The sequence below is a fragment of the Elgaria multicarinata genome, chromosome 9, assembly GCF_023053635.1.
Source record: "Elgaria multicarinata webbii isolate HBS135686 ecotype San Diego chromosome 9, rElgMul1.1.pri, whole genome shotgun sequence".
Classification (NCBI taxonomy): domain Eukaryota; kingdom Metazoa; phylum Chordata; class Lepidosauria; order Squamata; family Anguidae; genus Elgaria; species Elgaria multicarinata.
In genome coordinates, this window is record NC_086179.1 from 79526695 (window position 1) to 79554500 (window position 27806).

At 39.0% G+C, this 27806-nt stretch overlaps 1 protein-coding gene across 1 annotated transcript in view; it reads right to left on the reverse strand.

Moving 5' to 3' along the window:
• Positions 1–3601: 3601 nt before the first annotated feature.
• Positions 3602–27806, reverse strand: part of PRKAR2B (protein kinase cAMP-dependent type II regulatory subunit beta) — a 53559-nt gene continuing 29354 nt past the window's right edge. Inside the window, exons 3-11 of the mRNA XM_063134158.1 lie at positions 21903–21955; positions 21231–21314; positions 12212–12318; positions 10858–11011; positions 9865–9966; positions 8819–8893; positions 6740–6805; positions 6434–6572; positions 3602–3750 (exon numbers count right to left, since the gene is read on the reverse strand). Coding sequence (XP_062990228.1) covers positions 3617–3750; positions 6434–6572; positions 6740–6805; positions 8819–8893; positions 9865–9966; positions 10858–11011; positions 12212–12318; positions 21231–21314; positions 21903–21955 — 914 coding nt within the window. The 3' untranslated portion in view covers positions 3602–3616. The remainder of the gene's footprint in view (positions 3751–6433; positions 6573–6739; positions 6806–8818; positions 8894–9864; positions 9967–10857; positions 11012–12211; positions 12319–21230; positions 21315–21902; positions 21956–27806) is intronic.

Below are 27806 nucleotides of genomic sequence, written 5' to 3' on the forward strand. Positions count from 1 at the left end.
TCGCAACTGTATCTTGTGAAGCAGCATAGCTTCATGGCTGAGCTGATAACTGGTACATTATATTTTCTGTACCTGGGGAAGAGCTGGAAAATGTGAAGCATGTACATTGGCAAACCAGCACAGCTCTGATTCTATGCCATAATGAGGTCCAGAGACACTCCTGCTCCTGTTCAGGACAGCTGCAAAGCCCCATTGCCTCTGCTACTCATGGTGGCACCTACACTCCAAAGCATAACATAGAGGACATCTTCAGTGAGCTACGCTTCTCTTCATTCTCAACTGAACTATTCACATTTTGACCTCAATACAAGGAAACAGCAACCAAATCAATGGCTGCGCATTCAAACTATGCTTGAGGAGTTCTCCCAAGATATGATCAGCACTCAGAATATGGATAACATCGGAAGATGGAAGGGAAGAGACACCAAGATTCCAGTGTGCCCTTCCCTGGCCCCTGTCTAACAAATGATTGGTACTATCAGTGCTGAATAAGCATTGAACACAGCACAAAAATACTGTTTACCGGTGCTGGCTACAGGGACCTTCCCCTCCCACGAAGCCTTTTATACTGATAATGAGCCACATCTGTACATGTAAACCTGTTTCCACCTACAGATTGCTGTCATATTTACTGAGTGATCATATCCTGCTTTAAAACCTTCTCACCAGCAGAAGCAGCCTTGAAGGGAAGCGGTTTACATTTACTGGAAGTGCTTATATGAGCATTGCAGCCCAAATTTTAATTACTATCAATGGTGCAATTCTACAGAAAGGTTAATGGTGCACAATCCACTTGAAGTGGTTCATAAAATCTTAGATGTACAGTGCCAAATAGTTACATGTTTATGTAGGTATTTTAAATATACAACATTACCACCGACCTTTGTTTTGGCTTTGATTGGAAGTCACTGTCATGTGCGTAAATCATAATATTATTTTCCTAAATAACATTGAACTAATGCATAATATTTAACTGCAATGAGATAAGAATCCAAACTATGCAGACCAGGATCCAAAGAACGCCTTTAGGAATGGGATGTTTTATTCTTTTTACTCTGAAGAACAGAAACAGCTTTGTTACAATGCAATGCTTTTTTGGGGGTCCCCTTTTTCAAAAAAAATTGCCACATGATATGGATGGCTTCTGTTCAAGGAACACAAATCCAAAAGCTCTACTCAGCATATCAAACTAGTTGCATAGTTCTTTGGGTCCAGGCCAAAGAGTTTGCTCCCTGTTGTTTCTCTCCAATATATAATACAATCACTTTTTCAAATCAGAGAACAAAACAACTTAATCAGGAAGATAAAATCTTGCATCATCATTTATATCATAGCATATAATATAAATTATATAAACTAATAACACTGTTGTGCAGTAATAAAGTTCTAATATAATTTTATAACGTGTACCAAATCGCTAATGGTTTGAGATGTCATGTTACACTAACATGACATATTCAATCAAATTGGGAGAAATAACTCTATGCCATGCCTGTTGAAACTGTAGTATTTTATGAAGAAGGAAGAGTGATCTTTAAAAGACCATAGCATGTTCCAACATCTGTGTTAACAGAATTTTCCTCCAAGGAAGACCATCTTTTAAAACTGGTGCTCTCTTTCTACATGATCATTTTGAATTAACCTAGTTAATTTTTGGTATTATAATCTGAACGCAGTGGTAAAAATTTAAATTCAGATGTAGTGGCCATTGTGTCTCTGCCCCTAAAGATGCTTCCTGCATGGCCCTGTTGCATGAATTCCTAAAACCTTTCTCACCCGCATTACTTCAGCTAAAACCAGTTTACCGGACAGGGTTGCTCAAATTCACTGAATGGGAAACAAGGGGACCCAATTTAATAGAATAGAAGAAAGAAAAAACCAACATTAAAAACCCAACAAAAGAACAGCAAAATTATGTGGAATATGGAAACCCCACATCCAAGTAATTTCAGTTTAGCTGATTTGTGGTTCGGTCTGTGAAGCTGCAATCCTTGTACGTAATCCCAGATTACACCAGAAATATGACTGTTTTAAAGACTATGTTTATGCAAATTATATACACGTAGAATGGGAGAATGACCTGTGCAAAGTTACTTTTCCTTGAATCAAAGTTATTTTTTTCAATCTTCTAATCACTGGACATCTGTCATAAATCTAAGTAATTAAAATACATATACAATACGTGCAACAACAGAAATCATTACATAAACATACAAATCCTCCACATTTTGTAAGATGTTACAGTGACTTGGTTTGCGTGATTACTACTACCTACTGTGGCTTCAAGCCACAGTGAGCTGTGGCATGTGCCAGATAGTTTTTGAATGCTTAATCCATGGCTGTGGCTTATTGTTTCATCCAAACCCTGGTGGCGGGGGTTGTACGAGGGGTAAATAATCCTTGCATAACTCTAGAACAGGCCATGGGTAATGCGAGGGTTGTTTAACCATTGTACCTGTTGTGTCTGTAACCACCTGGTTTCAGACTACACAGCAAACCACGGCTTGAATATTCAAAATGGCTGCTGGCAGCAGCCCACCATGGCTTAAATAAACCAGAGTAGCTTATTTGACTGTGTAAATCAGCTCAGTATTGACTTAAATTAAATCTGACTCCTTACTATAAAATAGTGGACTTTAAAACAAAAATAAAAAAGTTAAAATCAGACATTGGCCATAAAAATTACCAAGAATATAAGGCCATAGTTTATTGTTTGAAGGGCTTTTTTTTAAAAAAAGTTTTTAAAATGCCAATTCGAACAGCCATCAGTCCAAAGACACACTGTGTATCTATAGTTGATACCTGTGAACACTGAGTGCACTAATACTTTCAATATACCACACTTATTTGACATATGGACAAAACCCTTACTTTGTTTATGCCAATGGCAAATATTCCACTGATATCAATTTATTCTCCCCCCCCCCAATATTTTACAGAAGTTATTAACTATTCAGCAAGCAGGGATGGGTTTAATCAACAAATATTTTGCAATGCAAAGGGGATGTGTAGTGAATATTGAGGTGAAGCAGGACCCTCCTTCTGAAAGTAGATCCTGCAATGTGCCAAAAAAACCAAGCTACTTATTCCCAAAGTAGAAGGGAACTTCAGGACGGCAAAGACTTGTGGTCAGAGGAGAGAAAATAAAAAGTCTTGCAGGTATACCCCCATTGTTTGGATTGCAATTATGGAGTTCTTTAAATGAAATGTTTAGAATTATATGATAGAACCCATGGCTGTTTTTTAGAAGTGCCAAATGGTTATAACCCCAACACTGCACACAAGCTGATAAAATTCCCACTGAACTCAAGTAGAGGACTTATAGGATTGATTTTCAGGACTATTACTTGAAAACTGAGGTGCTGGTGGTTCAATTGTTCTTCAAGGTAGGGAGAACATTATGATGTCTGTACTCCATTTACTGATACATCTGAACTACTGTGTACAAAAAGGCAAATAAAACTGGTGGTGGGGCGAAATAAAACCAACGAAACCCAATCCCCTGTAAATTCACAGAAAAATGCTTAGCATCTACAGGAAGATAGACACATTTTCAGTGGATTGACCACTACTGTGCTATTTCTCATAAACAGATCTTGTGGTTTCATACTTTACTTCATGCACTGGGATCAGAAATGTCCATGTTTGTTCCAAACAAAGCAACTAGCTGTTCTTCATAGTTCGCAATGTTCCTTTTCATAATTTCCATACAAGGTCCCAAAAGCCTTTCAAACGCCTGTACATCCATAACTAAAATTTAGAGAGAGAGAATATAATAATGTATATTAAACTTGTGGGTGGGAAGAAGTCCAATATTTATTTTGTCAAGTTCATCATCATCATCATCATCATCATCATCATCATCATCAGGCAGTCCATATTTAATCAGCACAAGTGAAAAGAGTGTGCAGAATCTAAAACATCATGCATGTATTTCCTGGGACTTGCCCCTCTTCCCACTGCAGCCTCTGTGATCCCAAAAAGTTTCCCCTGAAGGCCAGGAAGCCCTGTAGACTGAGCATCATCTGAAACAATGTGCCAGGAATAAAAATTGAGAAATCCTTGTGGATGTTCAAAAGCATTTTAGATGCAGAAACCTTTGGAACCAGCCATGTTTTTCAGAGCTTTCAGGATAAGGAGTAACAAAGAATCTGATTAAGATGTATTTACACTGCCTTAATTAATGTGTCGATCTGTATAACATTTTTTTAATATGGTAAGGGAGACAGTCTAATTTCTAATCTGATTCTTTTACATTTCTATCACTTTATCATTAGAAGTTTTATTCAACATAAATTATATCATTAAATAAAAAGCACATACTCAAACGTTCTAATCGTTTTAGCAATAGATCCACTGTTTGCGAAACATATCATCCCTTAAAGCTTGCAATGAGTCCCAATATAAATGTGTCAAAATAAGTAAATAGCCTTATATTTTCTGGGGAATGTAAGCATTATGTCCATGCATCAACACAACACTGCTTTTGATCAATTATTGAGAGAAGTTGAAACACCTCTGGGTTCATCATATTGTCAATAAAGTACCGTATTTTCCGGCGTATAAGACGACTGGGCGTATAAGACGACCCCCAACTTTTCCAGTTAAAATAATAGAGTTTGGGATATACTCGCCGTATAAGACTACCCCTCTTCCAACGCACACCAAATAAAAATTAAAAAAAATCAGATTTGATTTCAAAATGGTAATTTTAATTCAAATGCTTATGACATGCTTATGACATCCCCTAGTTCCCGCTTTTCGGCAACTCTAACCCACCCTTCTATAGCGGGTGGAGGCAGACTCTGTAAGCACGCCGCTCTCAGAACCAGGCAATCAGGCACGACTTCTCTGCGTCTCTAGCCAGGTTGGGCTGTTGTGATCTGGATTACATTGGGGATTTTGGAACAACGGTTAATATATAACCACCTTCATAGGGATTGAAGTCACATTTCACTACTAATTTTTACGGTGCTTATACGTCCAAGATGCTAAGCATACTAACCTATCCTAAGCCCACGAAATCTTACTACATAGAAGTGGTCTAACTTAGAAGACCTAACAAAATCAGTTGGGGCTTAATCCCCCGTAAATATCGTTGGGAATGAAGTATTTGTAAAACCTTTTATCCTACAGTGCTATGGCTGTAGACTATCTCTTCGTGCATTTCGTTTGGGGAAAATTTAAGCACAATTTAAATCGATGGGTTTTTTTCATTTGTCCATAGCAAGAATACTTAGGCTCGCATCCCTGATGGCAGGAAGAGCCGACTTGTGGTCTCCTGCATAAGGCACTTTTACAGTGCAATCCTCAGAAGTGAGACCGTGTGTGTGTAGAATGTGTGTATTGCGGGGTAGGGTAGGATTGTAGCTTGATTCTCTGCAATTTTACTCCCAAGTAAATACCATTCGGTTCATTGGGGATTTATTCCTAAGTAAGAGGGCGTAAGATTTGCAGCCTAGTGGTGGGAAGGCTGCTGCTACTAGAGGGTGTGCGTAGGTGGTGCTTAAAGGCGGCGGCGGGGAGGGGAATCGGCAGTCTTCACGGCGCATGCGCGATGAGGGAGCTTGTGTACGCGCATGCGTCCTGGCCTCCATTTTCGGCCACGCTGCGCCAGACTTTAGAAACAGGTGAGCTCGTTTGTAGTTTAGCAGCCGTTAGTTTCCGTCTCGCTGTTCTGAGGTCTTCGGCTAGACTGGCTAGACTATCTGTCTCTTTTCCGGGTTGCTGTCGGAGGTTGAGGCCTGTTCTTTTTTGAGGCAGAGTCAGCAGCAGGCCCGGATCGAGTGGAAATGCAATACCGCTCGGCGCCATTTCCTAAGAACGTACCGCCGCCGCCCGTCCCGTCTGTGTTTGGAAAGGTGAAGTGACTCTTAAAACCGCCTGCGCTGCCCCGGACGAAGATTTCTGTTGCTATGTGTACGTGGGGTAGGCATTTAAACACCGGGGGAACGGGGGAAAGGGAGGGCGAGCGTCAAATCTTCGCGGGGAGAGGGTGTGCTGGTTGTTGATCTTCTACCCCGCTTCAGTGTGGCGATGTCTTTGTCTGCCCCGTAGCAACAGAAGGCGAAACTGAGACCACACTCACTTCCAGCATGATGTTGAACACCGAAGGCGGCGAGGGTTATGTCGTTAAAGTGCGTGGTCAGCACCTGCCCTATAAGACGACCCCCGGCGTATAAGACGACCCCCGACTTTTGAGAAGATTTTCCTGGATTAAAAAGTCATCTTATACGCCGGAAAATACGGTAAGACTTCTGACATCACAACGAGTAGGTTCTGACAGAACTGAAAGCTACCAATGAAATGAAATCTGGCTTTACAGTTTAAGGGAGTATATTGTACAGAACGTATACGCCTGCCTACAGAAGTCACACTATTCTTTGTACTATGAAACAAAGCAAGTACCAAAATGAAATAAATTGTGTATTACCTAAGCACTTGACTGTGCCGAGAGCAAACGCCGAGGCGGCTCGAGGTTTGTTAGTCACAAGAGCAAGTTCACCAAAATACTGCCCTCTTGTGTACCGGGCAATTTCAACTGCTTCATTTTCATCAAGATCCTGTTTATCCTAAAACGCATGGAAGAAAAAGTACCCAGGCATTTACCAAACAAAGGGTTAGTGTCAAGCTAATACTCGATACACTGTGATAAAAAAAAAGTCATTCAAATTGCATACATGCTCTAAACTGAGAACCTTTAAAGATTTCTCAGTGTTACAATTAACACACTTTGTACCTTTCTTTTCATTGTAATTTTCACTTCTCCAGATTCAACAATGAAGAAACAGTCAGCCATGTCTCCCTGTTTTTTTAAAGTAATAGAAAAATAAATGTAGTTATTTAGCAGTTCTACCCTTATTAATAATAACAAAACATATGCAACAACTTAAAACGAAAAAACTGATCAATCAAACGGTTTGAAACTATCCTTTCCTTTTCTCATAAACAACTGAGCCGCTTCCACATCCGTATAATCAAAACAAGAGTAATTAACAATGTGCTGGTTCAGTTACCACGCAACATTTTGAACACATAATATGTAATTCAGATGTTATTTCCTTCAGTCAATCTTCAAAGATCAATTTGGGGAAAAGTAGGAAGTGGAAGCAGCCAGTGCCTGAAGGGAGGGGGAGGGGAGGACGCAGCAGCTTGACACAGCTTCAGCTGCCTGAACCTTATCCAGAAGGCTCCTTTCCACAGTGTTCTCTCTGAGAATTGGTGGAAATAAACCATGTACGAACAGTACAGTTCTCTCAGGTGCTATACAAAATTAAACAGGCACAGAATGAAAAGCAGCAGTACTTTCTGCACACATTTGTTTGCTAACTATTCTCAAGGACTATGCCAAGAAAAGATCGTTTACTTGGTCCATCCTGTTTAGAACAAAGACAGACTACTTATCCATCACTTTTCCAAGTGATGACATAGATGAGATAGAACACCTGCTTCAAGCAAGAGACAGTAGCCTTGTTCATTCACAAAATGCTAAACCATAGTCTGCTTGAGCCACAAAATTTGATATCTTGGTTTGTTAAATAACAATAGTTCCTTCTATCTGGGATGGTCGTCGTCATCCACCAAGTACGCAGCTTCAGGAGGGATACATATGGAGCAGGGAGGGAGGAAGGGGACACCCATCTAGCCAATCGGAACAGCCAAATCAACCCTGACAAACAATGGGGTAACAGATATCACAGCGAGATCAGCCTCACATCTTTATTATTTCTATTTTCAGGGCCTTACCAGGGCCCACCCGGATTGCTTATTCAATGTTTGCTTATACTGTAATGGCCATTGGCTATAAACAATAAAATGTGAACAAACTAACAATAGTAAGAACAAACCAGAATTGAGATGTCATGGGGAACCATGATTAGCTCTTAAAAGAAATGCTCAGAAGCTTTTGATCTCTATTTTACATGCAAGAACAAAGAGGAGAGCTGAGGAGGGAGTGTGCAAATTAGTGTTATGTCTGAACGTAGCAGTGGAGTCACTGCTTATATAAACCAAGGTATGGATGGGGGCTTATTTGCTCTCAGAACATTGCAGTTAAAGGGAAAGGCCAAGTTGGTTCAGTACTACTAAAGGCTACAAAGAAACAAAGTAGGAGCTCTGTGTAAGCCAGTGCTTAACTTGTTTACACTGTTGTTTTCTCCATCTTGGGGGAGAGGGGAAATAAAGCTATCATCTGTATTTAAAACAAACAAAGAGAAAAAAAGCAACACTAGAGGTTGTCTATCTCATGGTTTCATACAATATGGTAAGTAGCATCCCCTGCCCCAATAACTTGTTGACACAGTTTGCATGACCACTTCAGGTGGTTTGCGACATATGCTGAGTGACTTTTGCATATTCAAGCTGCAGCTGTGGCATGTCATGTCAACCCAGCAAGGATGGGTTGTTGGTTAACAAACATCCACAACCCTAAAATAGCCCATGGGTTGTGGGTGGTTTGTTAACTATGCCAACAACCCATCCTCGCCAGGTTCAGACAGTATGAGAAGTCATGGTCGCAGCTTGAATATGCAAAATGGCTGCCCATCTGCACCACTAAGCCCCAGAAGTTGACCTACCATGGCTTAGTGTGACGTGCGAACCAGCCTGTTTACTTTAATTCTTGGCATTCGAATGATCTGTTATATTAAGCACCTAGAATTTCAATTTGCAATGCAAACTGTCTTTTAAATCATGCAGTCATTTTTCTATCCTTGCATATTAGTCTCAGGTGTTGTTCTCCAAAATATCTGGGGAGTTTTTACATACTAAAGTCAGTATAACTTACAGTGACAGAATATTCCAAACAAAAATGGCATACCTGAGCAATGATTTGTTCTCCTTCTTTGTATATTTTCGTGCCTATCACATCCACCACTTTCAACCGTTCAGAAAGCTGTAACAAAAGGAAGGACAGATGATACCAACATTTCACAGATAACAACAGGGACATGTATGCTTATAACACCACAATCTCCCCACTGCCTTTGGGCTTGCTATTACAAATTGCTGGAAGCTTTTCTCTAACTACAGCTGCTATTCTCTAATTCTAGGATCTCCAACGCAGTATCCAATGCAACCATGAGGCCATGTTGAGGTTCTCACTGCCTTCCATCGGCTTCCCCCCCTCCCAACTTGAAGTGAATTGAGTGATCTCTCCATCCACTTGAAGCTGCCCTGCCAAAGAAACAATGGAGGGAGTCCACCCTCCAAGGACTCTTGGGCTAATGAGGCCCTCAGCAGAAGATGGCTTCCCCACCACATTTTTCAGCAAGGGAGCTTTCCTCCTCTCTGATTTGCCCATGCAAGTGAATAGAAAAATCACTCCATCCACTTGAATTAGGAAGTGGGGAGAAATGGGGTGTGTGTATCTTTTCTCCCTCCCACTATTTACAGGTTGGCATACATGTGTATGCATATGCACTGTAGTCAAAATGTATCTGCCCCTATTCCTTAGAGATATAACTTCCAATGATTTAAGGCAGGGGACTGGAATTTGAAGAACAACTCCTGTAGAAAAAAATCTAAAGGGCACCGTAGATGATGAAAATTGGGACGATTTACAATGGACAAATTGTAAATCATCCCTGAAAATACTGATTGTCCCTGGTAAACAACTACTGAAGTATATAAACATGCCATTATAGCTAGTAAATCTATAAAGGCACCTACAAAATTACTTTGTCATTTTCTTTTCAGATTTTGAACAAATTGAACCAAAAAGGTTTGCAAAATAAATCTTTTTTTGTTCAGCGAAAGGGAAGGAAAACAAGTTTAATTACTGAAACAATACTAATAAACTGCTTCAAGATCTTATGATATCAAGTGGTATATAAGCAGTTTAAATAACATAGTAAAGAGGCTTACTTCTAAAGACTTAAGGAAGGGCAATGACTCAATAAAATTTTCATACATTCTTCTCTTTTTGGCATTATTTTTTACAATGATTCTTCGAAATGTTAGTCTGTCCTGTAAAAACAAAAACAGAACTTTATTAAAATTTAAAGTGTATAAAGTGCATGTTAATTTGTACAATGATTTGCTACATTAAAAACTTTTGTGTACTTTAAATAAAGGATTCAAGTCTATAATATAGTAGATTATGTGGGTATTTTCAACCTATTTTTAAATATGCATATTGCTTACTTCAAATTTAAAATAATGCCACAGTCTACTGATCAGGACTACAATATTCATAGCCCAATCCTACACATGTTTATTAAAAAAGAGAAGTCCTACAATGTCCAAATGGGCTTATTCCCTGGTAAATGTGGATAAGATTGCAGCTTCAATCAAATAATTGGTTAAATCAAACAATTAAAAACATTTTATTGACTAAAAAGGTGTCTCCCAATTAATTGGCCAACAGATATATATTAATACAAGTGTTTCTAAAACTAGATGGCTTAAAAGAAGTGTTCTCCCTTCTTTCACTTACAGGATGAATGCCTCTTGTAAAATAATGCTTGCTATAGCACATACACAACATCTAAAAAGCAAAGAACATAGGCTTCTTGCTTTAGATGTATCATTTTTGCTTCTATGCCAGAGCAGGACAGTTAAGATTTAACTGATAGGTTGTTCAATGAATCAACTAAACTCAGAGGATTGTTGAATTAAAAATTCTTTAATGAGGTTGCAACTCAACTAGGATCTATTCAATACAGTCCTCCATGGCCATAGCCATGAATGCCATTTTTCTCATATTGAGGGAAACAGCAACACCCTCATTATTTTTAATAGAAACTGCACTGCTTATCTGCATTCCATGTTAGGCCTAGATATTGTATGTTTCATACCTTTTTTCAAAAATATTGTTACTTATCTTGAGCTGTCAGGAGAGGCTATAAAGAAACTTACCAAACCCCACACAGAACCAGGAGAGGTAGCAATAATTGTAGCTGCTCTGGGTGTATTGTACATTAAAGCCAATTCACCAAAGCTCCCACGGTTGTCATAGGCTCCAACACACCTTCCAACACCATCACATTTGACATAGATATCATAGGTCCCTCTGTAAAATATACAAAGTAAATGAAGATCATGGGTGCCTGCACTTCAAATATGTAAAAGCTCGAAGATTAAAATGAAACATTTATATCGATTTCATCAAAGTAGATTCCACACAACCAGAAATAACCGCCTCAAGTCCCAGTACTGGGAAAAAGGTGGGATATAAATTATTATTATTATTATTATTATTATTATTATTATTATTATTAAATAAGAACAAAAACAACCCTCAAACTTAACATTTTGCCACCATTGTAAAATTTGTCATCTACATATGCAAACATTCTGTTAAACAGGCATTCACTATTTCCACTGTACAATTTGGAATCTACAGCAGAGATTATGAAATACAAAAGATCAAAAGGGTTTAGAATAGAGATTTGAATCCAGTCTCCTATGTCTGAAGTTGGCTCAGTACTATTCATTGTACCACAGTGGCTCAAATTGTCCCAACTAATTTATTAATCCCAACAAGTTCACTCTAAAAAAAAGTAATCTAAAAGTTACTTCAAATGGACACAGACAAAAATTCCAACCTACCATCCACTTACCTTTCCTATTTTGTAGATAAAAGTTCAAGAGCCTTAGTAGTCAACAGCCATTTCAAATATTAAACCACCTAGGTTTGCTATCAAGGGTACATTCATCAGAAACTCTGAGCCAATCCTGCCTCTTCGGCAAGCATACCTGTATTTTAACTTGGTGTTTTAAATTTGTAATTTTGCATTGCTGCTGTTTTTATCTGGTTGAGCTTTTATATTGTATTTTATATTATGGTTTTATACTGTTGTTTTATACTTTGAATGTTTTTAATTTTTGTGAACCACCCAGAGAGCTCCAGCTATTTGGCGGTATAGAAATGTAATAAATAAATAAAAAAAATACAATTGTGGACGCATTCTATTGACTTACAGTCATAATTAGTGATGTGAGGAATCCTACAGAGGACATAATGAGGTTCCACTGAACTCTAGACACAACCAAGAGAAAATGTTGCTGAAACCAGTGAGTCTTAAGCCTGATGGCATATGTAATTCATCGGATTGTGCCCACTATATTTTTTTTCTTAGGGAATACCTATTTTGCATTTAATTTCTGCCATGCACAGGCATTTACAATGCAAATAATGTAGATTCTCTGCAATATGATGGTGCAACCTCAGCCCCTCTATACCACAAGTACTGTTACATAAATAACTTACTGATCAATTACGTAGAAGTTGTCACCATCATCACCTTGATCGATGACATGCTCCCCTCCTTCAACCAGCTTTTCAAACATGGCATCTAGTACCTGAGACATCTGTTCCTGTTAATCAAGAATATAAAAGCAGAGGAGCTAATTTGGAGTGCTACTCTGAAATGTAAACTACTTAAAGTTGAGTCATATGACCCTTGTCTGGGCTGTTTTGAAATCAAGCTGACTTTTATGGCCTACCGAATCTAAATCATTACACAATGTACGTTGTGTGTGTATACTCCCACAAGCCTACGTTGTGTTTTATGTTGTTTGTATACTGGCTCTGAGGTCTGGTATAGATATAACACAGCTGAGGGAACGCCTCCCTCTTCTCCCCATTCTAGGACAAATTTCCCCTCCTTTCCTCCTGTCAGTGTTAACTGTCATGTAACACAATATTTCTGTACTGGGCCTCAGTCTTTAGCTTACATTGTGACAGTATACCTGAAACATTCTCTTCCACAAGATTATGTTCCTGTCCATTTCAGAGGGGAAAACATACCTTAGAAGTTATTTATTTTTAGTATTTCAGGGGCTCTCTTCCTCATAGCACTCAAGTTATGCTTCTTAAATAATCACAAATGTAATAATTCAGAAGTGAAAATGTAAAATCTAAAAAATATATGAAAATACATGGCGAATTTCAACAGTTTTAAACGTTCTCTCTCTCTTTTACTTGAATTGTATTGAACAGTTCGCTACAACATAAAACCAGTATTTAACCCAAACAGCATACAGAAAAAAATGGATCTGCTACATGTGTGGACTAAAACACTTTTCTCAACTATTGTTGATATCTCAACATTTTCCTCTCATACATCCCATCACCAACATTCCTAAATACATTCCTAAGTAAAACTGAAATTATTTGCTCATTTAATTGTAAAGTGCCAGAACCAACATAAAACAGCGGTTTAATGTAGGAATGTTCTAACTTTTCTTTCAATTGTATTCAAACCCATCAAAATATCCCAAGAAATTCTGAGCAGGTTTTCTAATGGAACACTAATCTTCACCAAAGCTTTACACAATTGTGCCTTGTCTCCAGCACCGGACAGTCTATTTAAGCCAACTCAAAAATATATCCCTAGCTAGATTTCAAACTATCCAAAGCATAACTCAAATTCATTCCTTGTGAAAAAAGACGACAACAGAATGGCAGAATTTCAAAGTGTAACTATTTTACTATGGCTTGTGTTCCACTGCAAAATTCAGAACCATAAGGCCACAAGTAGTTGCTGGTGATCTCTCACATGGACTGGAGCGGGGGCAGAGGGGGGGAGAGGGACCCATGACTAGACCCCTGAAAGAAATGCTTCAAACATCCCAATGAAAATAGAGTAAAATACAGAAGAGAGTTCACATAGACATTTCCAACACATGTAGAAAAGGCAACTCACGCTTCAGTTCAAATTTCAAACCTTAACCCAAAGGAGATTGCCTTTTTAAGTAGTACAAGCAGCTTCAATAAAAAATGTCATAAAGAGCACCCTACCAAAAAGCAAAATAACAACAACACTAGAGATCTAAAAAGTTCAAACAGTCTGGAATAGTGACCTTCAATACCAAAAAATAAATAAAACAAAACCAGTTTAAGAAGCACTGCGTTAAACAAAGAATGTGAAGGCAGGGATCCGAAGACATAACATAGAAACAGAGGGAAGAATAACACTCAGAGCAGAGTTGCATTCCCAGAACCAAAAATGGTGATATCTCTGGCAGGGGGAATTATTGCACCACAACCTGGCTATATCCTATCTCGGTATGAAGTTATCAGCAGCACTATTTACCACCTGCAACATGTTATATGAGGGGGATTCCTGCATTGAGCAAGGGGTTGGACTCGATTGCCTTATAGGCCCCTTCCAACTCTACTATTCTATGGTAGGGTTTTCTACATACAAAAGTATGCATAACAGGGCTATTAGTGTAGTCCATCCCTCCTTTTTTCTCTTTATTTGAGGGGGGGAACCATGCAGATTGGGCCTTTGTGCTTGCCAGCATATGCACAAAACCTTGATGTTAATCATTACAGGTGGTAACAAGAGGAGAGGCACTGTGCTTGCTCCACCACCACAGGAAGCAGCTCAGTGCCCTGATAATGTACGAAACAGAACCAAAAGGGACAGCAATTCTTTCTTGCAATAAGCCATGTAAGATAAAATGAATAATTCTAGGTTAATAAGACCATATTTAATTATTCATTTGAATTCTCTCACATTTGAAATTAAGAATGCAAAAATTGCAATGTGAAGTCAGATAATTGATCCATTAACTCAACATTCTTGCATAACAGCCAGTAAAATATCCACTTTTCAATAAGAAAGGGTTGGGGTTTGTTTTCATTGTTGTTGTTGTTGTTGTTAGCATAGCTAGTTTCCACCAATGGGCCTGCCCTCAATATATTAATTCAATTTGGTTGCCTAACATCAGGAGTCACATTTACCATCATCCCAACTGTGGCCCAATAACTTTATATCTTAGAGCTATGCTTGGCAGATTTTTCCCTTCTATGTATCTTTTTAAAAGACAGGACCCCTCTCAAGGGATGGACCTGGCTATCTAATGCCGCCCCTCACTTTCTGGCCCAGTTTCCAAACTTCCACTCTCCCCTTGCCAACAGCTCACAATCCATCTTGTTCCTCAGCTGTGTTGGAAGTTTGTCCTAAGTCCCAACATCTGACTCGTCTTTCTTCAACCTCATGGCTAAACCACCCATTGTTTCCTCAAGTTCCCATTAGTTTCCTAGTTTGTCTTGTTTCATTCCACCATCCTGGCTCCCAGTTAGCAACCTTGATTCTCTCTCTCTTACACACACACACACACACACACACACACACACACACACACACACACCTTTTAGTAATCTGTCTGCCAGTCTTTTTCTCAAGACTTTGACTCCTCCATCTAGTCTTCCCTCAGGTTTCTATATCTCAGTCCACAGCCAACACTGTCCTCTGCCCCCCAACTCCTGTGGCTACTTAGCTCCCCTGCTTCCTGGGATATCTTCTCACTCAGCCTTCCTACCTTGACAGCACCATTACTTCTGTCTTTTGCAGTCAGTGTGAGATTTCAGTGTCAGAAAGCAAGGAAAGGTGAAATCCTTAACAAACAACCAGATAATGCTAAACAAAAAGTTAAGGATATATAGAATAAAGCAGTGATATTTAATGTACAAGAATAAAATTGAAATTAACAATAATATTGCATTAAAAGTGCAATAACATATTGCACAGGAACAAATATCTGACAGAAACAACATAGAATGAACAGGCCAAACGCGTTTCAACACGATGTCTTCGTCAGTGGCCAATGCAGGCTACTGTATGCTCTCTGAAGATTTAATTGGGCTGACTTTACAGTTCCCACAGTTGTGTGGTAGAAGGTGTCACTCCATTTTAAAACTAGTACAGGGCCTCAGCCTTTTCCAAAACTGCCTGGGTTGTAGTCTTTAGATAAATGGCATAAGTGTCAGCCAAACCGACTGTCATGGACCAGCAAAATGAGTGGAAGGGGAAACAGGCAAAATAGTGTGCCCATGCTCTTTTTTGCTCTCCTCTTCCTGTGGCCTCTTCCGCAGCTGCCAGATGGTTTTTAAAAAATATTCTGGTGCCTTTACCAAACCAGACTTAGAACTCTCTGGTCTCAGGTATCTATTTTAATTAGTGTGGGGGTTGGCTATTAGATATGGGGGGTTAACCAAAAAAGAAAAGAAACCACAAAGTTGCAAATAACGAAGTTTAAAATTTTACTGAAAAAAACGTTAAAGTTTAAAATCTGAAAGGATATGCACAACACACACAAGAAAACCATATCAGCAATAGAGTATTAAAAGAACCAGAGATAAATGCATCCAGCTAAACTAACAACACTGTCCCTATTTTATCCAGGTCCCTTCCAAGCAATATCTTTTTGTCATAGGTCCAGCTCCTTCAAACAGTTCTCCAATTCCAGCAGCTCTGACTTTTTCTTTCTTCTATAATTTTGGGCTTCCTTCCTTCTCTCTGCCATCTATCTATCTATCTATCTATCTAGATGATCAAGGTTGTTGGCTCCCTACTGTGAGGAATAGAGCGGGATATGCACCAGTCAGACCTGTGGACTCTAGAAGAATGTTGTCTCCCAGGAGCACTGTAGTGATTTTGATGTAAAGAAATGGCGAGGAGCTTAGTGAGTTCTCACAGGTCTGTCCAGTGTACAAATATATATCAATATAATCATATTATGCCTAAATAAGAGCTAGTATGGTTAAATTAGTGAGCAGCTTTTGATAGCTGAAGTAGGCCTCCTTAATCGCAAAGCTTTCTGACCTTTCTCTCACCCTGCCAATTAGTGTCTGGCAGCAGTTGGCTCTACATCTGTTGCCTCTACTCTCACTGATAAGGGTATTTCATCCCTTAACTGGGAACTTTCTTCCCTTCACTTGGAAAAGTTTTGGCTTCCTAAAGGAAACAGTGTTTCACACTCCCGGGATAGGGTGAAATGTCTCAAAGACCTATATAACCTGGAGAACAGAGGCATTTAGGTGGTCTCACTTTAGGGGAAGTTGCTCTCTGGCCTAAAGAAACTGCTTCGGTCCCCAATGAGAGGCATTCCATGTGTCGTTGGGGACCCTGGCATTCAACCAGGTGGACAATGGCTTTGTACCTTGGAGGGATGTGAGCTTTCTTTGTTTATTCTTTCTACCTCCATATATCATTTGTGTATTCAATAAACTGTTAAACTGATTCATGATCTGTATCATTTTCATCACCCTGGAACCTAAGTTTAGGTGAGAACCAGATCAATTAGACTCCCATAAATTAAGAAATTCAAGACAAGCATGCACTGGAGATATGACAGCTGCCAATACTCATCAAGTCCACTGACAGTTATCACCTACTGCTTATCCATGTGGAAACGAACAATACTGCAAAGCACAGCTATGACTGCATCATGTCAGACTATGAAGCCATAGGAGGGAAGCTCAAGGACTTTGGAGCTCAAATGGTCTTCTCATCTATCTCTCCAGTTTATGGAAGAGGACTAGAAAGGGAAATTGGCTGACTATGAACTACTGGCTATGAAAATGGTATTGGCGGGACAGTTTTGGATTCTTGGACCATGGTTTACACTTTTTGAATGAAGGACTGCCTGCAGGGGATGGACTGCACCTCGCAAAGACTGGGAAGAATGTGTTTGTCCCCAAAATGCTGGGTTTGACTAGGAGAGGTTTAAACTGAATCCTTTGGGGGGTGGAGACGAAAGCCAAGAGGCAAGGACTACAGATAAGAATTCATTTGCTGTAGCATGACTGGGAGAACAGATGTAGTGAGGCCTGTTAAACCTCTTCATAAAAATACATTGGAATATAAAGTTCATGGCTTTTGATAACAGAATGAACTTGAACTCTTGATTGAAGGAGGTACCTATGACCTAAGAGGTATAACTGAGACTTGGTGGGATGACTCCCATGAGTGGAACGTAATAACTGAAGGATGTAACTTGTTTAAAATGAACAGAAGCCATAGAAAGGGGGGGAGTTGCACTATATGTTAGAAATGTACAAACCTGCACAGAAATTCAAGAGAATGAACATGGTGGCCCTATTGAAAGCATCTGGGTTAAAATAAATGGAGGAAGGAATAAAATCAATATTATGGTTGGAGACAACTACCAAACCAAGGAGAAGATGTGGAGGATGCTTTCCAACAGAAAAGTGCAGAAATATTACAAGAAAGCATGAAATAGTAGTAACAGATGAGTTTAATTACCTTGCTATCAGTTGGGAGACAAACTCTGCCAAGCACAATCTCTCCAGGAAATTCCCAACTTGCCTTGCTGAGAACTTTCTTTTTCAGAGCTGTGGGGGAGGGATGATGGGATCAGCCATCCTTGATTATATTTTGACCAATAGGGAAGAGTTACTTGAAGTGAAAGTAGCAGGAATGTTGGGGGAAAGTGACCATGTAATGCTCATGTTCCTGATTTTAAGGAAAGCTAAAGCTGAGTATAGTTAAACGTGTACTTTGGTCTTCAGGAAAGCAGATTTTAATAAGAGCGATGACGAGAATCATTATATGACAGGAAAACCTAAAAGGAAGAGGAGTTCAAGAGGAATGAGTGTTCCTAAAAATGAAGATACTAGAGGCTCAAATAGAATCAATCCCAATAAAGGGGTGGGGGAGGAAGACACCAGAAGAAGCCAATGTAGCTACACAAAAAGCTTAGCAATGATCTGAAAATAAAAAAGGACATATATAGGAAGTGGAAAGGGGGACAGGTCACTAAGAAAGTGTACAGGCAAATAGCTATTCCAGGCTACTCACCTGTACACTTCCTTGTGCCTCTAGTATCTTCAGTTGAGGTTGGTGAGGGATGCTAAGAATAACAAAAGGGGCTTCTTCAGTTATATTGAAAGGACAACAAAAGTAACTATCGACCAGCTGCACAGTGAAGATGGCAAAATGCTGATAGGTGGCAAAGAAGAGGCAGAACTGCTCAACTCCTATTTTGGCTGAGTCTTTTTCCAAAAAAAGATCTGTATCCCATCTGGCATATATGACAAACAGGTCGAACTTCAGGGAAGTATTGAGTGAGGTACCTCAGGGCTTGGTCCTTGGCCCTGTACTCTTCAACATTTTTATTAATGACTTGAAGAAAGAGTTGGGGGGACTGCTTATCAAATTTTCAAATGACACAAAATTGGGTGGAATAACTAATAGAAGACAGAAAAAACATAGAAGGCTGAGCAAAAAGCAACAGAATGCAATTTAACAGAGATAAGTGCAAAGCTCTTGATTTAGGGGGGGAATCAAAAGCACAGGTATAAGATGGGAGATACCTGGCTTGTCAATAGTACATATGAAAAGGATCACAAGCTAAATATGAGTCAGCAGCGTGATGTGGCTGCAAAAAAGGCAAATGCAATTTTAGGTTGCAACTATCAAAGTATAGTTTCAAAATGATGGGAAATAATAGTTTGCGCCTGCTCTGTGCTGGTCAGACCTTGCCTCGAATACTGTGTCCACTTCTGGACACTACATTTAAGAAGGATTCAGATAAATTGGAACAAGTTCTGAGAAGGGCAAAAAAGATGATCTGGGGACTAGAAACTAAGATCTATGAGAAAAGACTGAAGGAACTGAGTATGTTTAAGCCTTGAGAAGAGAAGACTGGGGTGGGTGGGGGAATACACTGGCACTTTTCGATTACCTAAAGGGTTGCCACACAGAAGAGGGCTACAACAGTTCTCTATGTTCTAAGGCTGAAGGACACAAATAAAAGACTTGAGTTTCAGGAAGGCAGACTTCAGTTGAACATCAGGAAAAACTTCTTATTGATCAGAGCAATCAGACAATGGGACCAACTGCTTAGGGAGGTGGTGGGCTCTCTGTCACTGGAGGTATCAGGCAGAGACTGGACAGCCATCTGTCAGGAATGCTTTAAACTGGATTCTGGCACTAAGCTGGGGTTTGGACTCACTGGCCTAAATGGCCGCACCCAATTTTATGATTCTACTGTTCTTTTAATCAGCCCAATAATCGAAGTTTTCTGGGATGCGTACAATACATTAAAAGCTTAAAATACAAATATTAAAACAAAGAATAAAAACAGTGCAGGACAGCTTAAGAAATAGTTGCTAGAGGCTTCATCATCACTGCTGCTGCCACAAAAACCCTTAGCACATTTCAGCATAAATGATGCTTTGTTCCCATATTATGCAAATAGATTGCACACTGAAGCAAAATGGTTCTGACTAATCCGGAAGTCAGCATTTGCTTTCTTTCTAAGAAAGATCTTATACAAAGCAGTATTGTTTGCTTGCTTGTTTCAAATTAAACACGATTTGATTGGACAGTAGAAGAAGGTAATTACATTCTAGATTTTGTAATTAAGTATTTCAGCTTCACAAAAGCTTATTTCAAGATAGTACGATTTGGGAGGGAAATCTCTAATACCCACACACTTTAAAGGCACAACTTGTGCATAACTTTCCCAGAAAGAAGAAATTGTAGAGCTATAAAACAGAAGTGATGCTAAACAAAGTCTCTAAATGTGTGTTTGACATCATAATAATGCACCTCCAAAGTTTGGTGATCTGGACTTTAATTAGTAAGAAACCAGGTACAACACTGTCTTCCACAAATTGTTATACAAATTTACTCTGTGCCAAAGTTGCATAGCAAACAGGAATTTCATGTTGAGACAGAGCCAGGTGTTATATGGAAGTCCAACATTTCCTGAGCACTCCCAATTCTGATAGTAATTTGTTATTCCATCTGCAAGGGAAAAGGTGTAGGTGGATAGAAGGGATTATCGCCTTTTCCACCTGCCCTAAACCACCAACCGTAGATTCCTTTTCTGGCAAAATGATAGTTTGACAAAAAAGTGGAACTAGTGCTCTTGGTTCTCCCCTACACCCCAAGCATTTCTGAAAGCAGCTGCTGTCTGAAGCTGTATGTCCCTTGCCCAGTTGATGAACAGCTGAAAAGTTTGATTATTGTTTTCAGGGCTACAGTTCTTCATACAGTTTAGGTTAGGTCTGCAGAAGCCTCTTCCCATATACTTATGATCCCTAGCTGGATTATTGCAAATGGTGTTTAGATTGCATTTGGAATGTTAAAAATAAATGCAAATTTGATTCAGATACTACAGTAACTAGAATAATACAGCCAAAAATGGGAAAGAAAATAAGGCAGATTAATGTTGCTCTAATTTTTTTTTTACATTATATAAACTTCATATAAGAAATCATATTCCTACAGAGCCTAACTTTACATAAGCAAAGAATATAAGTTATAATCATTTTAATTTAAATAATATTGGTTTTGTTTGATATAGACAATACTGTGTCTTCTTTTCATATTAACATTGACTTTCACAGTGCTCTGTTCTTAAAGGAACAACAAACCCACTATGATTCTTAATATCAGAATTTCTCTTGACGATGAATCTCTTATTAGTTTCTGCTACAACTGCACAAAAAAGCTACCTCTTACCGGATCTAGGTTTTTAAACAGAAGAATATCTTTGCAAGCTTCTTGTAGTCTGTTTCTTTGATCATCTGTTTTGGGGTAAATAACCTGGAAGAAATCATTACAATCATTACAAATCATTACAAAAAGAAATCATTTTTCTTTTCTTAGGGTAGTCTTAGGAAAAATAATGACAGAAGAGGCCATACCAAAAGGATGACCTAAATCAGGGACACGGCACATTTGGCTCTCCAGATGTTGTTGGAATGCAACTCCCATGAGCCCTAGCCAACAGAATCAATGGTGAGGCATTACGGCAACTGCAGTCCAACAACATCTGGAAGACCACATGTTCCCCATCTCTGACCTAAATTAATACTGCTCAGGATATTATAAATTGTCAGGGAAATAATTGAGAACTTAAGATTTTTAAATCTCACACTACAAAGACAAAGTATAAGAATGACAGAAAGAAACTCTAAAAATTAATTCTCCATCACTATTAAAGGAAATTACAATACAGGTTACTATTAAAGAAAGAGGCATTTTTATTTATATTTTACATTTTACTACATTTTATAAAATCATACAATGTATGTTACTCAACATTTATTAAAAGGTATATTGTTAAAATTGATGTATTTCCGCCTCAAATTTGTCTTCTAAGAATAAAAATATTTTTTTCACCTGACATACCCTTGATTCAGTGTCATCCTCTTCTTCATCAGGATTATAAGCTTCTGCACACACTAAAAACAATGAAAATATTAATTGTTTCTCAAATGGCAATGTGCTTTCAAGCATTTCTTGTTTAGATTAATATTCAATGATATTATTTAAGATTGTTATACTTTTCTGTATTTTATAATACCTTGATCGCTGGCTTACATATCCTGATTGAAAAGCAAGGTATACATATTTGAAATAAATAAATCAAGTAAGCATCTGCGGAAACAGAAAAATACCTGATGCAGATACACATTTCCCTTTAAATCTTCCTTTCACTGGGCCAAGCATACTCAGGTTCTTTGTACACTTCCCTATATGATGGGTTTTAAGGTTTTGTTGTTCCCATTGTTGTTATTTACAGTTATTTGTTGTTTATTAAAAGTTGTTATTTTTATTGAAAGTTGATTTAGATTTTTTTTTAATAATAAAAGAAGTCACCTTGCCTCCTTCCCAATTATACACTTGATGATACAAGACAATAACAATACAGTGACAATAAGCCTCAATTTCCCCAACTTCTTCTTCCCCACCTTCTTTTCAAGTCACTGACATGTGTAAAGTTCTGTGCCTTACAAATTAAACCCTTTGCAGTGATCGCTCTGATCTGGCTCATACCACACGCAAACACTTTGGGAGCGCACCAGGGCTACTACCCAACACATGCAAGTGCTGTTTGTCATCAACTAATTCACTCCCATGCAAGCTGAGAAACAAACAAAGGGATCTTTAACCCTCTTTCCCTCCATCCCGTGTGAATAACAACTTTGACCATCTTTCATTGAGAAACCTCACTACCATTTCCCTGTGGCTTGTCTCATGCATGACAAGGAGTGGATGAGCTGCCTAAGGAGAGGACTCTACTAATGCCTCTTGGCTGTGTGGTTGTTTTCACTGCTGTCCTGATTTGAATGAATAGAACAGTCCAAAAGAAAGATGCCAGAATTGCACAAATTGAAATGGCAGTGAAAAATAGGCCTGTGCAGAGGTGCTAGTTGGTGTATCTGAGTGATTAGAGTTCCAATGCAAGCTCGGCTGTAGCACCAACACATGTACTCGGGATCCAGGTTTGTACAAACCAGGCATTTTTCTATTACAAAATCTTTCTCAGTTGTGGCTGCAGAAACATTGTTCTGGGATGTTGTCTAGTGCAAGAGCTCTTTAGACTTAAGTAGAATGTACTGGATGCAGTGGCTCAAGCCCTATCCAAAGCCACTCTTTATTAATGGGACTGTTTGCATGACATGACAGCCCACCGTGGGTTATTAACCCATGGTGAGACTGCAGTGTGTACAGGGAGTGTGCAGCCACCATTTGAAATATGCAACTGGTTGTTGTATCATGCAAATCCGGTGAGCATGGGTTATGTGAAAGTTAAACAAGGGTTAAATAATCCTCACATAACCCATACTTGCTGGCTTTTCACAACATGACAACCCCCAAGTGGAGGTTTGATATGCAACTTGGCGCCCATGGGCACCATTGCTCATTGTGGGTTAAATAACCCATGAAAAGCTGTGGCATGTCATCCAAACTCAGTCACTATCTCACATGTTTCTAGAATGTCCTTGTGTTCACCTTTTCCCACTGTTGTGCAGCGGGCTGACCTTGGTGGCTGGAATCTCTTTCTCCTGGTGACAAATGTTTGGGGAGATGTTTGTGGTTACTCCTGATGAACAAAAGCAGTTTGAATTTGTTAAAGGACATTCTCTTTAGTATTGCACAAGTTCTAGGTTTGGGCCCTGGGACTGAAACTTGTTCCAAGGCTGGGCCCTGGGGCAAATCACATTCTAATGCACTGATCCACTAGCCCCCTAAACTACATGCCTTAGCCCACCTTATCTACTTCCGGCTGAGGCATCCCCACCTTCAGATCAGACTCTTTAGTTCTAATATTGCAGTGGGGCAATAGCCAGTGCATCATGTCCTTGCAAAGCACTAGACCTGTTCAGGAGGAAAACAACAGCAATCACCTCCCTGCCCAAGAGGAGAGAGAAGCTCAGGGAATGGGGAAAAGATTGGAAATTTCAGCAAAGCACTAATTTTTAGATCTTTACATGACTGCTGGTTTTTAGTTTGGTTTTATATAGCAGTTTTAAACTTTTAAAAGTTGTATATGTGTTATTGCCTTGTTTTATTTTATGGTTTTAACTTTTGTGAACTGCCTAGAGAGCTTTGGCTATTGAGTAGTATAGAAATGTAATAAATTAATATGCCACAATTCTGTCCTGGCACTAAAAGGAAATTTAGTGCTGAGCTGAAAGTTTTCAGGGATCAGCCATGGCACATGCAATGTAACAACTGCCCCAATGAGTGTGGATTGTGTTGGCTCCACCCACTGATGCATGAGGTCCCACCCCATTAGGCTACTGGGTCCATCCACTGGGCACATCCAGAAATGTCCTTATTTCCCTCCTTCAAATGATGGATATACAGTACCCATACTGAAACCTCCAAATCTTTTTTGATTCCTTAGACAGACTCCCAGTATAAGGAACAGGATGCAGTAAACATGCCATGAACAGACAAACCAAGGGGTCTTGAACTGCAGTATTAAGCCACTCAGAAAGCTTTTACCATTACAGTCGTCTGTAACCCCCTGCGGTATCTTCCGTCTCTGCATGCTAAAAGCTTCAGAAGCAACTAGGGCCATTTATGCAAGTGGCACTTAAATCAGTTTTTGTTTTTGCTTTTCCTCAGTCTGTAACTCAGATGAAAAATCTACATTGTTGAAGTGTCTTTCAAGTTTTATATCAGATGTGGGCAGGAGGCAGGCTACCCAAAAGATCTTGGCTCAATTCTGCTAGAACACCTAGTATCGCCTAACTGCTGAGATTCTTACCAGGTTGCTCTTTGATCATGCACTATTTTCTGCTTTGCTTTAGCTAGGAAGTAGATGTGAAGCAGTCTGAATAGATCCACAGGACAGTGGCTCTCATCCCCACCCCCATTTCCTTTTTAGAGTAGGAAGCATCCAAGACTCATGGTGAATAGAAATCTCTGGCCCTACAATGAGTTCCAAAAAGGATTAGATGAATTTGAGGTAGGAAAAGTTTATCAACAGCTATTAGCCAAAATGGAACTTCCATGTTCAGGACCAGTACACCTCTAATTAACCAGACATGGGGTGAGGGGAGGGAGGGGAAGGCTATTGCCATCTTGTGGCCTTTCCACAGTTGCATCTGCCTGATCACCGTTATTATAACCTTTCTTGTATATAACCCACAGACATTCTCTATTAGCATATATATGCTTTATATACCACTAACCATACCTAAAAAAAAATATCTTTAAGCAATTGCTGATTCCAGTTCTAGTAGTTTGTTCGGTTGGTGACCAAACTCAAAGTCTCTTCTTTTTCTCCTATTATTTCTCTGGATCTATCCATTCCTCCCCTTGCATGTCCCACTCTGTGGCGTTTACATTCAAGGTTCCCTGCATACAATCTCCCATTAAAATGTTTCCAACTTGAACCAACGTTGCTATTTATATTATAATTTTTATAAACAAAACATTATACAATATTTTTCTACTCTTCAGAAGTCATATATACTCAACTCTCCAACTATGGATCCTTATGTAGCCAAAGTTTCACCATCCACGCATAAGAGGGAGGCACCACCAACCAATCAATGAACCATTGCAGTTGTCCTTTAAAATCATCATGGTTTGTTCTTGCCACTTATTTGCTTGTCAAATTATGGTAACATCACTGTGTTGGAAACTGTACTGAACTTCATGTTCTTCTGTGAATTGTGTCTGAATACTTAGCCAGAATTGTCACTTCTTTGGCTTACATCTCTCATCTGGTAGCTGACTGCATACATTTCACAACATAAAAGTTCAGCCAACAATTTTCCACAGAAAAAAGTATTTCTTTGTCAATCTGTATAGCACTACATTATGGCCATCTCTGTTTATTTAAGCGAGTTCCTTGCTACAGAAATCATACATTACTATTTATTCAAATCCTTGAGCTTATGCAGAACTACGTATTTTATGTGTGGGAATTGTTATTCTTCATTCCTGAGTTGGCTAAATTGAACAAAGGAAGATGATTGCTTTGAAAGCATTCTTAGCTCTACAAGCCCTAGTCCCTAATTTGCCACTCAGTATCTACACAATCATTATCTTTATAATTAGTAGTCCCAGTTACTCAAGTTAATCAGTTTCTTCCTCTAGGTCTCATATATGCAGCTACTCACCTAAGTCATCCCTACAACAGTTCTGTGAGTTAGGTGAGTTAGGCTCAGGGACTGGTACATGATAAACCTGAGATGTAAACTCTAGCACCCCAATTCAAATTCAACACTGTTTAGTAGGCCACAATGACAACCCAAGAAAACATTAACCTGAATTCTTATTCAATCAGAATAGCAGCTCTCAGAAAGTTGTTTGCCCAAGGAAGTGTTTGGGGGGTTCTCTGTGTCTGGTCAAGGTGGAGTTGCCAACTGTCCCCTTAACAATGGCTGCAGCCTTGGTTCTCAGGTACTTGCAAGTCCCAGGACACTTCTTGTTTGAGGACAGCTTTGTAAACAGCTGCAAATAAAACCACCAACTTAAAGTGTTCCATTCTGGAGACATCATGCCACCAATGGCTCTAAAAGTTATTAAAGATAGGGCGGGGTTATTTATTTAAAAATATCTAGACTGCCCATCAGTAAAAACAACAAACAAAAATAGTTAAAAGACAGCATAGAAAACAGTAAGCAAAGTGGATAAAATCTAATCAGCCTGTTTACAATCAGTGCTGGAAGGCCTGGACAAGTAAAAAACACCTTTGCCTGACCCCCAAAAGTCCTCACAGCTGGTGCCAGGCAAGCCTCCCTTGAGTGCACATTCTACAGACAAGTGTGCCATGACTCTTTCTGGTAATCATCACCCACCTAATGTCAGATAATGTAAACATTTGGAAAAAGTTGTAAAAATATAATACACTGTCAACCAAACAGATGCATACAGATCCTATTGTAGGGAGGGAAATAGGGCGCTTAGCAGCCATGATTTTGAATTAAGTGACTTTCAGAAAGAACTCTTATCAATCAATGCAATACAATAAGTCCTGTATCACAAGAACAAATGGAAATAAGATTACTTTAGAAGCTAATGAAAATGGAAATAAATGGCTTTAAGGTCACAGAAGAGGTAATGTTATTCATACTGTAAATCATCTTCTTGATAGACTGAAAAATTAAGGTAATTTAAATGCCCAATACATAATGCATAAGACCACTTACATAATCAGAGGGTTCATTAGAGTACAAATATGGGGAATGCAATCGAGTCAACAAGAATGCCAACATTCATACTCTATTAAATACAGATGGAATTTTTAAAAAAGTTCTTCATAGTGTATCATGCTGTTGCTTTTTAAGAGATTTCCTTATTTGAATGTCTAAATACAGAGATCTTTCTGTAATTTTCCACCTGTGTGTTCACTTTCATTTTGATAAGATTTTTAAACATACATAGGTTTATGGAGACCTCAATCTTATACACACTTAACCAAGAGTAAGCCCCATTGAAAACATGGGACTTAACTTCTGAGTAGTTATGTATAGGACTCTGCTGTAACTTAGTTGCACTTAGGTCTCATTAAAATAAATGGGACCAATCTGATTTCAATAGGAACTAAATGCAACTAACTTAATCTAGATTCCACCTATATAAATAGTGCCTGATCATAAACATACTGAATATATCAAATTCTTAAATACCACTTTACCAAATAACCACGGTAAAAACCAAACAAACAAACAACCAGAAAGTCCCTTTTCTTGTACCTCGAACAGAGTTTCAGCTATCAAGTGCTACTAGAGACATAATGATCAGTATCTTTCCAGCCCATTTCGGAAATTCCTCTGCCCTTTTATT